General features: G+C 39.8%; 1 protein-coding gene across 1 annotated transcript in view; it reads right to left on the bottom strand.

Annotated features, from left to right (window-relative positions):
- FLT3 (fms related receptor tyrosine kinase 3) overlaps positions 1 to 15,661 on the bottom strand; it is a 58,158-nt gene that overhangs the window by 3,198 nt on the left and 39,299 nt on the right. The window contains exons 17-23 of the mRNA XM_042459145.1: positions 14,947 to 15,100; positions 9,019 to 9,140; positions 8,022 to 8,146; positions 5,630 to 5,752; positions 5,153 to 5,264; positions 4,052 to 4,151; positions 2,620 to 2,725 (exon numbers count right to left, since the gene is read on the bottom strand). Coding sequence (XP_042315079.1) covers positions 2,620 to 2,725; positions 4,052 to 4,151; positions 5,153 to 5,264; positions 5,630 to 5,752; positions 8,022 to 8,146; positions 9,019 to 9,140; positions 14,947 to 15,100 — 842 coding nt within the window. The remainder of the gene's footprint in view (positions 1 to 2,619; positions 2,726 to 4,051; positions 4,152 to 5,152; positions 5,265 to 5,629; positions 5,753 to 8,021; positions 8,147 to 9,018; positions 9,141 to 14,946; positions 15,101 to 15,661) is intronic.

A 15,661-nucleotide genomic window follows, 5' to 3' on the forward strand; every position in this document is an offset into this window, starting at 1 on the left:
AGCTACTGAGAAGGTTCTTTCCTATGTCCTGACCAAACATGCCTGTCAAGGTTGTGGAACTCAGAAAAAGCTCTGCCCTGCAGCAGATGTTATAGCTTGCACAGGTTTGTATAGAGAGATATGGTCTTTCAGATAGTCTGGACCCAAGCCATGTAGGGCTTTAAAGGGCAAACCCAGAATTTTGGATTCTGCCTAGAAACAGACTGGCAGCCAGTGAAGTCATTTCAACAAAGGGGCCATATGATCCCTGTTATCAGCCCTGGTTACATTACTGACAAGATGCATCCACTCTTCACAATCAAAAATTCACAATAAAAATCCACTCTCCAGAAACTAGGGCACAGACAATGAATTCAAACTACAGAAAAAGAGATTCAACCTCAACATTAGGAAGAGCATCCTGACAATAAGAGCTGTTCAACAGTGGAACATACTTCCTTGGAGAATGATGGAGTCTCCTTCTTTGGAGTTTTTTAAACACAGGCTAGATGGTCATCTGTTGGGGGTGCTTTGATTGTGGAGTTTATCAGACAAGGGAAATTGGAAGTATAATCCAATGGCAATCTGAATGCAATCATGGAGTTTAACGTTATTGCGTGATAGCGTACTAAATGCAAATTCAGGCAATGGGAAGTCAGTTCGAGCGCAATCATGAGGTTTCACGTTATTGCGTGATAGACGACCACACACAAATTCGGGCAATGACATGCTATTTTCGGGCAATGGTGTTACCACATATGGATTTTAATAAATTTTGGAGTGTGTGTGGAGTTCCTTCATGACCCCAAACTGACCTGCCAGGCTAGCAGCCATAAGCCTGAAAGCAGTGGGTCAGGTAGGCAGATGAGTCATACTCACAAGACCCCTGGAAAACAACACTTTGGAAATTCTCCACAGGAAGGTTTGGGAGTTGCTAAAGGGAAAACCATCACCTCCAAGAGTAAAATCTTTGTTTTAGGTCTCACGCTTGATGATTAACTTGACTCATCTACTATCTCCCCCCCCCCCCCGATTGTTGTCAGACCACTTTGCCTCAACAAGACAATGCAAAGCCCTTGTTTACAATGACCAAGCAACCAAACACCTTTTGTTCTCACCATCAAGTACCTTTGCCAGAAGCAAGATTTTGCCTTATAAAAACCCCAGACTTTTGCCTGTTCACTGGGCCAATCTGGATTTCAGGGGGAAGCTCTGCCCCTTTGAACATTGACCTGGCTCCTGGCTCCTGGCCCAGTCATTCTATGGCTGAGCCTCATGCCATCCCCATCATATTCCATTTGGGCTCCTGAAGAAGCCTACTGGAGTAAGTATAGCCCTAGTGAAACCTAAAATCCTATTCCATGCTAACCTCTGATTTCCTGAGCCTTGTATGAATGTGTGTGTGCTAGTGAATTGTGTGTGTTTTCCCTGTTTTAATAAATTGAACTTTAATTAGAAATGTCTGCTTCTGCTCCAGTTATTGGAATCTCCTGGTCTCTTGGTATACATGACAGGAGGCAATTCTGCAGAGCCGTCATAGCAGGCCCCCTCTTGCAATATTAAGCTAATAACAATAATATTAAATTCCCCTAATCAGACCCTTGGCTACAATGGGAAGCCAGTTCGAACGCAATTCGCATTCACGTGAATTCGCTGAGCTAGCAAATTCACATGAATGCGTTCTGGCCCCACTTTCTTTTCATTCGAAATTAAGAGAAATTCCTCACGTGTGATAAAGTCCTGTGTGTTCCTGCATGGCAGGGGATTGGACTTGAGGTATCTTTCAACTCTATGATATGGTGGGGCAGAGTAATACAGCCCAAGATAAATCTTGGGGAAGAATGATTTTAAAACATTTAACTCTGATATTGTGAAGTCAAAGCTAAACCCTGAAGAATGACACTTCTAGCAACTTAAATGAATACTATTTTTCTAAGAAATCCCTTAAGGCAAAAATGGAGATCAATTTACTAGAGGCAACAGAGAGGGCCCAAGACATTTGGCGAGAGCATCAAATGAGTATAGTATCAAAGACTGATCAATTTATAGGTTTTTTGTGGGTATTTCAGGTTATGTTGCTGGCTGTGAAAGCCTTCAATTTCACATTGATCAATTTATTTTAGCACCTGAAAAACAGCAGTCTAGGTCAAAATTTTCTAAAGACTAATAATTTTTGCCCTTTCACTCTAAATCAGCTGCCAGAGGGGCCACTTTCCTCTGCCTAATGGTAGGGGATCAAGGACCAGAAAAGAGGAGCAACCCCTAAGAAACAGGAACAGTTGGAGGATGAATAAGTGCTCTGTCTTTCTCAAAACTTGGAAAGTTTTGCTCAGTCAGCAGCCACCCCAAAGATGGACAAGAGCATCACTGGACCATTTACATGATGCTCTCAAGAAAACACTCAATAATACATCTCCCTCCATCATGTCTTCTCTGCTCTCTACTCTCTCTCTCTGAACAGCTGGGGACAGTGCCAGATTTTTAGCACTCTGCAGTTCCCCTGGAGGTAAACAGATGATGCTCTTTGAATAGAAGAGTCAGCAACAGGGGACATCATTCACAATTCCTTTGCCAGGCACACTATTAATAGATTTGAAACTCAGAACTGCAAAAATGTCCTTGTTTGTTATGCTTGCTTACCGCGCCTTCTGCCTGTGCCAGCTGGCATGCCAGAAGGGAAAGCAGCTGCGAAAAGGATGGTCTTTTTTGGGAGTCCAAGGCCCAGCAGGAACAGAGTACTAGATATCTGTAAAGACAACATGGTAAAAACACAGAAAGAGAAAAATATACAATGATTCCTTACAGCATTTTCAGTGGGAAAGCTAGGTGATGTTGAAAGACCTAAAGATCAAAAAGACTTCCATTTCAGTCAAAATTAATACTTTCATCACAGGTTTTGGCCATGCAGGTTGGAGTATTCAGGGAGCTGTAGTCCCAAAGCTTGGTCATACTGGCTGGGGGGATTCTGGGAACTGAAAGCCAAAAATTAACTTAACTTGTTGTTGTGTGCCTTAACTTGTTGTTGTGTGACTTCAAGTAGTTTCCAATTTATGGCGAACCTAAAATGAACTATAGGGCAGGGCATAAATATTTTAATTAATAAATAAATACCTTATCCACTATTTATTTATTAAAATATTAATACCCTGCCCCATATCAAAAGATCTCAGAGCAGCTTCCACATAATATTAAAACAGGTTAAACAGTTTTAATTTTTTTAAAAAAAAGATAATCATGTATTAAATATAATGAACAGTTAACACAAGATTTAGAAGATTTAAAATGAAATACATTCATATTTGAGATGAAATAGATCAGTATTTGAGATGAATTAATGGGGCCAAAGGCCTTGGTGAACATTCAGGTTGTCAGTTGGCACGTAAATGAGATCAGTGTTGGCACCAATCAGGCCTCTAAGAGGAGGATATTCCACAGTTGGGGTGCTGTGGTTGAGAAAGCCTCATCTTATGTCTTAACACAGTGTATTGGCCTCACCAGCTACTTCACCATGTAAGCTAAGAGTGAAAAATCTTAGGCTTCTGGGCATTGATAGACTACAGTTCCCATCCACCTTGCCCATTGGCCATGCTGACTGAACTGATGGCAGTTGGAATGCCCCAATATCTGGTTAGTAATAGCTTCTCCAGCCCTAAGCAGTGAAGGTACTCTATAGCTTCACATACTTTCCACCTGGCTCAATTATACCAGTTATATTTTGCAAGCTTTTATGGGACTGCTGGTGCTCACTCATATCTAAAACATTTTGGCTGGGCTTTGGAAAGGAGGTAGCTTACATTCCAACCAAATCTGCACCATACTATTAAAATTCACCGGAGTGATAGGACAAAGAAGCATGTTCAGAGTATTAAAAGCATATATATACCAGCATTATAAAGTGGGACAGCACTCTTGTGAACAGTCAACACAGATCAGTCACATTCATAGAGCTTGGAAAAATTATATACAGCTTGTTTTTATTTGCTTATTTTCCACATTCACAAGGGTCCTTCAGCCCTAACCCCAGTGAATGTGGAGGGACCACTGTACTCACTAGTCCAAACCCTCTTCTTACATTTCTTTTGTAGCATAAAATGGACATTCCATTTTAAATCCGCTTCGAATCATCTTGTAGAAATTTGCATCAACTTGCATTCCAGGGTAAGGATTAACACCTAAAAGGGGGGGGGGGGTACAGGTAAGGAATTGTTATTGACCTGTGCATCTCGCTGACATTTGCAAAATGCACCCACACAGATATATTCCCCTTTATTCCCTCCCCACTGCCCATTCTAACTTAGTGATTCTGAGCCAGTTAGCTATGCAATGAGATGAGACCACCACACAAAAGAGATTATCGAATGGCAAAAAAGAGCGACTTACTCCTGCCAGAATACAGTCACTTACAGGATGCAGCCAGGAATTATTACCTTGAAAATGCCGTCAATGCCACCAATGCCGCTGAGCGACTGCATCCCGGCTGCATCCCAGCTCCCAGCCATGCTTAGCCAGCCAATTTGCAAACACGTTCCCATGCTTGCAAATTGGCCAGCTGTTACACTGGCATGCTGGAGCAAGGCAATGGCAGCCAGTAGAGTGACAGCATGAGGGGAATCTCACAGCAGCCTCTGCAGCCAATCATTTGCTATTTAAGCCAAGAGCAGAACTGAGCTCCAGTACTGTCTGGCTGCCATTGTGCAGCTGGGAGAAAGCCTTATGAAATGGTATTGGGTACCTCCTTGTGCAATGTCTGAAAAAGTACTTTTGTTTAACCCTCTAGTTGTGTAGGATTAAGTCACCAAGCAAATTCGATCAATAGAAGTTCACTTTAGACAGCACCTCATCCTCAGTGATGCCAAACATCACTATTACCACCATCTTGAACAAGTAAATAAAATGCATGTACCTTGCTCTTAAGGAGAATTAAAATATGTGCTACCTGGAATGTGATTATCCTTAAAAAGCAAAACATGTAGCCCCTTCATACTCATTTACACATTAAAAAAAATTATATCGCTGCTGCCACAACAAAACTCAGTGGTGAGGACCAAGAGTAACAGCATGTAGTTCACAGCCTGTGAGTTACTTTTTTGTGACTTAGAAGTCAGGAATAGATTGCAACATTTTATTGCAGCTGCCCTATTTCCTGAGCAAAGGAACATGATCCAAAACATACCAAGAGAGAAAATTTCCCACAATAAGATTCCATAAGACCAGACATCACTCTTGATTGTATATATTCCTTCAAATAAGCTTTCAGGTGACATCCATTTGACAGGTAAGCGAGCCTGTATGAAGAAAGAGGGAGATAAATAAAACTAACTCTGCATTAAAGCATCCACAGATTGAAGTGGGAGAAGAAATAATTATGCAAACGCTGTATACTAGATAGATAGACAGCAAGATTTGTTCAGAGGGGGGCTTGCCATTGCCTTCCTCTGAGGCTGAAAGAGTATGATTTGTCTAAGGTCACCTAGTGGATTTTCATGCGGATTCAAACCCTGGTCCCAGAGCTGCAATTCAAAACTCAAATCATTACACCACATTGGTTCTCTCAAGTCAGGATATTTGTTGTCAATAATAACTTCTAATATAACATCAAATAATCCAAATAAAAACAATGGGAAAAGTCTGCAAATGAGAATTTACTTACATTCCCTCTGACAACATAGTTGGAATCGTACATTATATCCCTAGCAAGACCAAAGTCACAGATTTTTGCCACTTTTCCGTGTGTGAGTAGTATATTCCTGGCAGCAAGGTCCCTGTGAACACACTGGTAAGGAAGGATTGTGTTAATTGATTTGGCATTATATTTCACTATAAATGTTGATAATAGAATGGCATAAAACTTGAGAAACACCTGTCAAAATGGCTGTAGGAGTGCGTTATGAAAGTGAGTTTTTAAAATAAATGTTATTGTTATTATCAATATAATGTATTTAATTTCAACCACTTGCCCAGCCCTAGGACACAAGGCAGCTTACAAAAATGAAAACAAAGGGAGAGATAAGTTGGCATTATAAAAAACATAAAAACCCACCAAACTATAATTAAACTCTTAATAAAATTAAATATAATTTTAAAACATATAATTAAAAAGCAAGAAATACAGCACAGTGTTAAAAGTGGTTTTCTTATAAACAGTCAGTTACCAAAGGTTTGGCAGACTTTTAAGAAAAATCGTCACCTGCCACTAGAAGGAGACCAAAGAAAAAGGCAATCTTGCCTTTCTAAGAAAGTAGTTCCAAATCCTGGGAGCCAACATCAAGAAATAATTCAAGACCATTATTCATTATACCAAGTAACTTCATTCTTACTCATCATATTACTTTTGAAATGTGGGCCCATGTTAATTCCAAAAGGAACTACCAGTCGTTCCAATTAATTATGTCACTTGATACTCATTTCTTCCAAGCTCTGCTAAAAAGCAGTGGATTTTAAAGTTCTTAAACTGGAGCTTGGAGGGTTTGAAAAAGTTACTCTTTTTTGACCAAAGCTCCTAGAATCTCCGACCAGCATGCATGTGGTCTTGCAATTCTGGGAACTATAGTACCTAAAGTAACTTTTCCAAGCACCTAAGTGCCATGTGCTCTATTTAAGATATGAGTACTTAGGGATATCGTTCAGTCCACTTTTTGAAGTGAACTGAGTACATCTATTGGATTAAAATGTAAGTCAGAAAACAGGTTTCCTTTGGATTTCAGATTTCCAAATTCTGCAATTCAGTTTCCATCCCAAAATGCATCCTGAACTGCATGTTTTTGAACAAAATATGGTAAGAATTACCATATTTTGTGAGAAAACGATTCAAAAATACATACGTAAGTACATTTTTTCATGAATAGTTAAAGAAAACTGAACCAATTAGCACAGAAATGAGAGAGTCAAGATTTAAGAATGAACAGATGCTATGTTGATGGAAATGGTCTGATCCATTCATTCCTAAACTTCCTGCGTCAAGACTGTGTCCTACCACATATTCGTGCTAGAAATTTCTTCTTCTCAATTAGTTTCAAAAGTGCTACTGTATTCCTTTAGAAGTCTTTTTACACATATTCATTGGCAGTCAAAAGCCCCAAGTTCTTGTGTGATCAAATCTCCTTTCAGCTGCAACCTTCATTTTTGTTTTTTTCCAAGACTATATTAAGCCTTGGTTTCTTGAACTCAGCTAATTTAAAGTGAACAGTACTACTGAAAAAAATACGGTCTGGCTGATTCATACAGCTTCCATCTCTGGGTGTCCTTTGTCTTTGGCCAACCAAAATCATTCCATGGCCTGCTTACTCTCCCTCTCCCTCCAACGTGTGCCAGGAAAAGCTTCACCACTGCTCTTGAATTCTTTCTCCCTAATTTTATCTGTTTATTTTTTTCCTCTTTCACTTCATCTCTCTTCTTAAAAACAACAACACACCCTTCTATAATATGCTTTAAAATTTGCTATCTGTTTTCCTTTAACAATAAGACCTCTCTTTTTCTGGGAAGAACCCTGCCTTCATTTCTGTTTCTCCTTCTCAAAAATTTAATAAGCCTTGCCCCAAAATTATACCATTTTTTAAAATAGGGTTTTTGGGAAGGTTTTGAAAAATGGTGGGGGACTTTGTTATAAGAACATCTGGATCTCTCTCTCTCTCTCTCTCTAAAGAACATCTAGGGGTAGCTGTGTTGGCCATATAGCAAGTCCAATAACATCCAAAATGGCAATGATTCAAACAATGATACCAAACATGATACAATAACGGTATCGTGTTTGGATGTTATTCAATTATCGATCTCTCTGTCTGTCTGGTCTGTTGTCTGTCTGTCGATCTTTCATTATTATTTTCATCCCCTGTCTATCTTTATCTTCCCCAGGAATATATATATAATATATATATATATATATATAGATATATATATATATAGATATAGGTACTTTATGCTAAATATATCTTTGTCATAAATGTAAGCTGCAATTTTTAACTGAAGTTAAAAGGTTCTAATGGGACTTGCACCACTCTAAACATTTTTGCTTTCTTGAACTATTTTTGGCACATGAAGCTTACTGATTTTGACTCCAGAAACTCCATTCCTTTGGCAACTTGATAGGAGAAGCAGAGAAGGTCCTCAAATGTCAAGACGTTAAGGTCTTCTTCTTCATCCAGTCTTCTGTTCACATATTTCATTTCTTCTACAAATGAAAAATCATGACAGTTTTATTTCCCCAGAGAGTGGTGTGAAAAGAAGAAAGGAGAGGTCTTCTTGCTCTTTAATCAAGATCTCTAACTACTGCATGCACTAATTCTAATAGAAACATATATTCTTTTATAAACACACACACACACACACACACACTTTCATAAACTTTCCTGTTACAGGAGCTAGTAATAAATGTTCAGAAGGCTACATCTGTTCAAAAGGAACTCCTGCCTCATCTTGTTATAAATTTAGATGACTCAATTAAGATTGCATCACATGATCTGATTATGAGAATCCATTCCTCTTAAAAGTAGCATCCCAAGGTCTGCTGCAGCAGAAGATAGTACCCCCATTCAAGGGGCACAGTAACAAAACCCAACAAAGGTATTGGACATAGGAAGCAGAAAACTTCTCCAGAACCTCTCTCATCTGTAGCAGTAAAAATATTATGATAATGAAAATTAAAACTCTGATGCCTTTGTAAGACATTAAAAACTACTGCATGAGGTCATTGCCTCACTCTATGTAATGGTAGTATTGGCAGTGAAGATGGTTATGCTGCTGCTGCTGCTGCTGCTGCTAATGATGAGAGCGAGATGGCTGGTTTTGCCTGCTGCTGGTATAGTCCCAGTCCCAAGTGCTAATTTCAGCAAAGTTCCTTTATTTTCCTCCTATAATTTCCAGAATAACCTGTTGGCCACCTGCCCGAGGGGTTCTGTACTGCATAATCTAACCCACCCAAATGTTTCTAAGTTATGTTCTTGATGAAAAAAAATATTGTCCAATCTTTTTCTAGAACTCAAGATTCTGCTAACTAGGATTATTCACCAAATGACTGCTTGACTTCAGATTTTAATTTCTCACCATCCTGAGAAAGGAGAGCAACTCTAGCCAGTTTAGAGGTAAAATCCAAGTTTTCTTTTAAATCAGTGTTTCCAAAGTCATCCACTGGTATGTATGATCCATTTGTTATTATATTCCCATTTCTGGAAAAAAAAAAGCCATGGGTGATTATTGGTTTGTTTTAAAAAGAAATGTTAACAGCAAAGAGGACACAAGTAAGAAAAACAGAGCTTTACTGTGAAATACACAAACAGGAATCAAATCCATGACAACAGATCCATCTTTAAATTTGCAAATGAACATTTGATTGGTACTTAAACAGAATTCGTCACTCAGATCATGAAATTTGTTATATTACTCATTCACTGTAAAATTATGAGCTGCAGAAAGAGAATTCATGTCACTTTTGATTTAGTCAGCCTATCAGCAGAAATGAAACCTGGCAACCTCAAGCAGCATTCTTGTGGCTTTTCTATAGAGCTGTGATTGCAAAACTATGCAATGCTAAGTTACCCTACACAATAATGAACTCACGGAGCTGTTGTCATGAGACACAGCGATAATGGGAGTTGTAGCCCAACAACATCTGGCAGTCACAGGTTCCCCATCTCACACTCCTTTTTTTACCCTCTAGCAGTAATTACAAGGTTTCTAGTTCAAAAGCCATCTAGTTAGCTTCCAGGCATGTTGAGAAAGCCCCTAAAACTTCAAATTTTATTTAAAGTAGGCAGTACATAGGGAAATCCCCTTTGGATTGGCTACCACTAGCATAATGAGTATCACATTTCAAAAGCAAAAGATGTTGTTTTTAGAAATTGATAAACAGCTCCTTTCACCTTCGCTTTTTCCTTTACAAATATTTTTTAAAATACCAATTTTTGATACAACAGAAACAAACTGATCATCAGCTTCAATCTATCTTCACCACCAAGACATTGTCTCCCCTGTCTTCCCAATGATGCCCCCATACAAGTTCATCACTGCAGCTAATTCTGTAACGTAATTCTTTCACACTCATTTCATACATTCATAAATTCATACATAAAATACATACATACATGCATACATATCTATGTACATAGATTAGAACAATGAAAGGTCTCACACCTCCTTTCTGCCTTAGCGAAAAATACTCTCCTGCCCCAAATTTTAGAGCCTAGGGTCCTGATGTTGGCAAAGTATTTGATAACGTTCCACCATGATATTTTGTCTAATAAACTGACTAAATATAGTATAGATGGAAACACCATCAGATGGATCCATAATTGGTTGGAAAACCATACTCAAAGAGTCATCATCAGTGGCTGCACTTCGGACTGGAAGCAGCTCTCAAGTGGAGTGTCTAAGGGTTCTGTCCTAGGGCCATTACTCTTCAACACTTTTATCAAAGACTTAGATGACAAGGTGGTGGTAATCCTTATCAAGTTTGCAGATGTTACAAAACTGGGAGAAGCGGCTAGCAGATTAGAAGACAGGAACAGAATTCAAAAGGATCTTGATAAACTAGGAAATTGGGCAGAAATTAATAAAATTAAATTCAGTAAAGACAAATATGAAATCCTACATTTAGTCCACAAAAACCAAGTGCACAGGTACAGGATGGGGGATTCATGGCTCAGAAGTAGTATACGTGGAAAAGACATTGGGATTATTGTTGCTCATAAACTGAACATGAGTCAGTGGTGTGGTGCTGCAGCAAAGGATGCAAATGCTATTTTAGTGTGCATTAGTGGAAGCATAGTTTCCAAGTCAAGGAAAGTAATAGTTCCACCATATTCTGCACTGGTCAGGCACCATCTGGAGTACTGTGTTGAGTTCTGGGCACCTCAATTTAAGAAGGATATAGACATTTTGGAGCAGGTTTAGAGAAGGGCAACAAGGATGATAAGAGGCATGGAGAACCAAACACACGAGGAAAGGTTGAATAAGTTTGGCACGTTCAGTTTGGTGAACAGAAGATTGAAGGGTGACATCACTGCACTCTTTAAATACCTCAAGGGTTGTCACAGAGAAGAGTGCAGATTTTTTCTCTGCTACTGCAGAGGGCAGAACTCGGTCTAATGGTCTGAAGTTACATGAAAGAAAATTTTCATTGTACATTAGAAGGAACTTTTTGACAGTAAGAGGGTTCAGCAATGGAACCAATCACCTAGAGAGGTGGTGGGGTCCCCTTCTATGGATATCTTCAGAAAGAAGATGGACATCTACTTGCTGGAATGGTTTATCTACAGATCCTGCACTGAGCAGTGGGTTAGACTCAGTCGTCCATGAGGCTCCTTCCATCTCTATGATTCTGAGTTGTATTGTTAGTCCCAACTAGTGTAGACCCATTGAATCAAAAGGATTTATATAAGCGTTGATTCACCATTCAGCATTTGATTCAACGCTTCTACATTAGTTGGGACTACTAAATAAATTCTGGCCCAAGTGATCATGCTTTTGTTGTTTTTATTGTTGTGTATGTTGAATGGTGAATCAACACTTCAAGTAATAAGGATTTAATAATTATATTTTAAGCTGCTCAGAGTCTCATATTGAGAGAAAGGTGATATATAAATCAAATAAATAAATAAATAAAGTTCAATGGGCCCTCACATTCACTGGGGTTAGGATCACAGGACCCATATGAAAGCAAAACAAACAAAACAAACAAAAAACAACAACATTATTTTTTAAATCTGAGATAAATCTCTAGATCTTTCAGCATAGTTCTATGGTCCACATCTGCCAGAAGTTGACCATGGAATTGTGCTGTAGGACCTACAGATGCCTAAAGAAGTGTTTTGTTAGGAATCTCTAGGTCTCCCAGTGTGACTGTATGGTCAACTCCCAGCTGAGTCATGCTGGAGGACCTAGAGATTTTTAGAGAAAACATATTAGTCAAATCCATGAATAATCAAATCTGCAAAAGTCAAAGCCACAAATGTGGAAGGTTGACTGTACTTTTGATTGTTTATTTCAGCTAAAGCTGGCTATCAGTGTTTCGTAGCTGTAAAAAAACTGATTTGAGGACTATGTATAGTCTTACATACCTTCAAGGAGGTAGAAATGCAGTTTGCACACACAGAGATGACTCTCATTCAAATAGTTACAGCTGCAGACACGCCAGTCTAGGAGCTGGCCAGAGAAATAAAAGCAAGCCTCCTCAAATGTAACTAAAATCAGATGACTCACTGAAAATGTGCTTCCAGAACCTGATCTGGAAGGCAGATCAAAGGAAGAAGTAAGATTCATCAAGGCCTACTGGAAATGTCAGAAATGGAGAAATGTGCAACCACACATGCACAGATTACTATGTATTTCCAGAGCAAAATATAGGTAGAGACAGCGAGTTAGATTTTGTTGTTGTTTTCCCGCCTTGTATTGTACACTTTTGTTTCTTCCTCACCTGGAGAGCAATATTATTAGGTCTGCTTTCATTTCCTCCCACATATCTTTCTGTCTTAGTCATTCAATCAGAAGACCTCAGAGAGCTCTCTCCCAGATATACGGTTGACTCTAATAGAACTTTCTCTTTTTTAAGATGGCCAGAATTTTAATGATTCCAGATACCAGTTTCTATATGAGACAACAATGATGTCTTTGCAGAAGCAAAAAGCATGGGAAGTATAGGTTTGCCTCCACAAGCTTTGTTGTTGTCTCCAACATATGACAACCCTGAGGTGAACTTATCATGGGTTTTTTCCCCTGAGGCTGAGAGTGTGTGACTTGCCCAAAGCCATGCAGTAGGTTTCCATGGCCAAGTGTGAATTTGAACCCTGGTCTCCAGAGTCATCGTCCAATGCTCAAACCACTGTCCAACGCTGGCTCCTTCACAAGCATCAGCATTCCAAATCAACTAGAGGGAAGAAACTAAAGTTTGGTCATCTTCAAATCAACTCCAGCTTATGATAACCCTATCTTCTTGGAAAGATTTGTTCAGAGGAGGTTCACCACTGCCTTCCTCTGAGCCAGAGAGGGTTTGATTTTCCCAAGGTCACCCACTAGGTTTCAATGGCCGAGTGGAGATTTGAACTCTGTGTCCCAGAGCCCTAGGCTAACATTCAAACCAGTACACCATAGTGGCTGCTCTAAATGGACAATACTTGTGCATTTTTTCATATTGTTTCCATATCAGGAATGATTTGAACAAGGAAGGGAAAGCATAATAACTGATGACAAAGATGCACAGTGCACAGACAAGAATAATCTGTTTCTCACAAAGTCTCAACATATTCACATCATGGTCAGAACTTAGAATCATAGAATCATAGAGTTGGAAGAGACTGCTAGGGCCATCCAGTCCAACCCCCTGCCATGCAGGAAATCTAAATCAAAGCATCCCTGACAGATGGCCATCCAGCCTCTGTTTAAATACCTCCAAGGAGGGAGATTCCACTACACTCCGAGGGAGTTTGTTCCACTGTCGAACAGCCCTAACTGTCAGGAAGTTCCTCCTAATGTTGAGCTGGAATCTCTTTTCCTGTAGCTTGCATCCATTGTTCCGAGTCCTGTTCTCTGGAGCAGCAGAAAACAAGCTTGCTCCCTCCTCAGTATGACATCCCTTCAAATATTTAAACAGGGCTATCATATCACCTCTTAACCTTTTCTTCTCCAGGCTAAACATCCCCAGCTCCCTAAGTCATTCCTCATAGGGCATGGTTTCCAGACCCTTCAGCATTTTAGTCGCCCTCCTCTGGACACGCTCCAGTTTCTCAATGTCCTTTTTGAATTGTGGTGCCCAGAACTGGACACAATATTCCAGGTGGGGCCTGACCAGAGCAGAATACAGTGGCACTATTACTTCTCTTGATCTAGACACTATACTTTTATTGATGCAGCCTAAAATTCCATTGGCCTTTTTAGCTGCCGCATCACACTGCTGACTCATGTTCAACTTGCGGTCTACTTGGACTCCAAGATCCCTTTCACATGTAGTCTCCTTCAGCCAGGTGTCCCTCATCCTATATCTGTGCATTTCATTTTTCCTCCCTAAGTGCAGCACTTTACATTTCTCCGTGTTGAATTTCATTTTGTTAGTTTTGGCCCAGCTTTCTAGTCTATTCAGGTAATTTTGAATTTTGATCCTGTCCTCTGGAGTATTAGCTATTCCTCCTAATTTGGTGTCATCTGCAAATTTGATAAGTATGCCCCCAATTCTGTCATCCAAGTCACTGATAAAGATGTTGAATAGCACTGGGCCCAGGACAGAGCCCTGTGGAACCCCACTGGTCACTTCTCTAAAGGATGAAAAGGAGCCATTGTTGAGCACCCTTTGGGTTCGGCCAGTCAACCAGCTACAAATCCATGTAACAGTTACCTTGTCTAGCCCACATTTTACCAGCTTGTTTGCAAGAATGTCATGGGAAACCTTGTCAAAGGCCTTACTGAAATAAAGATATACTATATCCACAGCATTCCCTTCATCTACCAAGCTGGTAATTTTATCAAAGAAAGAGATAAAGTTTGTGTGGCCTGACTTGTCTCTCTGAAACCCATGTTGACTTTTTGTGATTATGGAATTGCCATCTAGATGTTCACAGACTCTCTGTTTAATGATCTGCTCCAGAATCTTTCCTGGTATTGATGTCAGACTAACTGGACGATAATTGTTGGGATCCTCTTTTTTCCCCTTTTTGAAGATGGGGACAAAGTATGTCCTCCTCCAGTCTGCTGGGATTTCTCCTGTTCTCCAGGAGTTTTCAAAGATTATTGCCAATGGCTCCGATATTACATTTGCCAGTTCTTTTAATACCCTTGGATGTAGTTCGTCTGGTCCTGGAGACATATATTTATTTAGATTAACCAGGTATTCCTGTACTATCTCTTTACTTATTCTGTGCTGAAATTCCCCTATTCTGTCCTCTGCTCCATTATCCGCAGATTGAGCACCCTTTTCCTTCCTCTTCACTCTTTGTTCAATGTTTATGGAACTCTTGACATAAAACCTCACCCAGGCTCAATGGTTACCTGGAGTTTGTATATCCTGGGAAACTGTGGTAAAAACTGAAGCTATGTTCTCTGAAGATATCAGTCCATGTCTTGTGAAACCTGTCTCTTTTGCTTCGTAAATAGTTCAAGAGGTCTCCGTAGCAACAGTATTCAAAAATCAAGTAAATGGGTCCTGCAATAGGATTTTAGAAAACAGAAAGACAAGTAAATATCTTCTATTTGGCTTCTAGGCCGGGGGGGGGGGGACTTTTGGGTGGTTACAGGAGAAAAGCCATCTTTAATTCACTTCATGCATTCAAAATCAATCCAGGTTATCAGAAACTGCCTTATATCAAGACAGATAGGTTGCCACATTTAGGGTGGTACCCAGTGATGTACTGCAATGCTTCTTGAGCTATATGATGTATAGAACTGACAGTTTCCCACCCATTGTTCAAAGACTGGTGCTGTATTTGAGTCTATTGGCTACAAGTGTTTATTTCTTCATTAGAAACTATCCAGGGGCCAACAGCAGATGGCTTATGGACCAGCACCAGTCCATCGATCACCATGTTCATTAGCATTGGTGTCGTGGAATCAGGGCTCACAGGGTAAAAGCACTCTGATATTCTCATGAGCAGGGACATTGATGTCTTCTGCCATCATCTTCAGTCTTCCCTTTCCTGTCTGAACTTTGATGCAGTCACACCAGTCAGTGGAGAAAGGTCTGGGAATGGTGGGTTTTCCAGTAACA

Source organism: Sceloporus undulatus, chromosome 3 (genome assembly GCF_019175285.1).
Source record: "Sceloporus undulatus isolate JIND9_A2432 ecotype Alabama chromosome 3, SceUnd_v1.1, whole genome shotgun sequence".
Lineage (NCBI taxonomy): Eukaryota > Metazoa > Chordata > Lepidosauria > Squamata > Phrynosomatidae > Sceloporus > Sceloporus undulatus.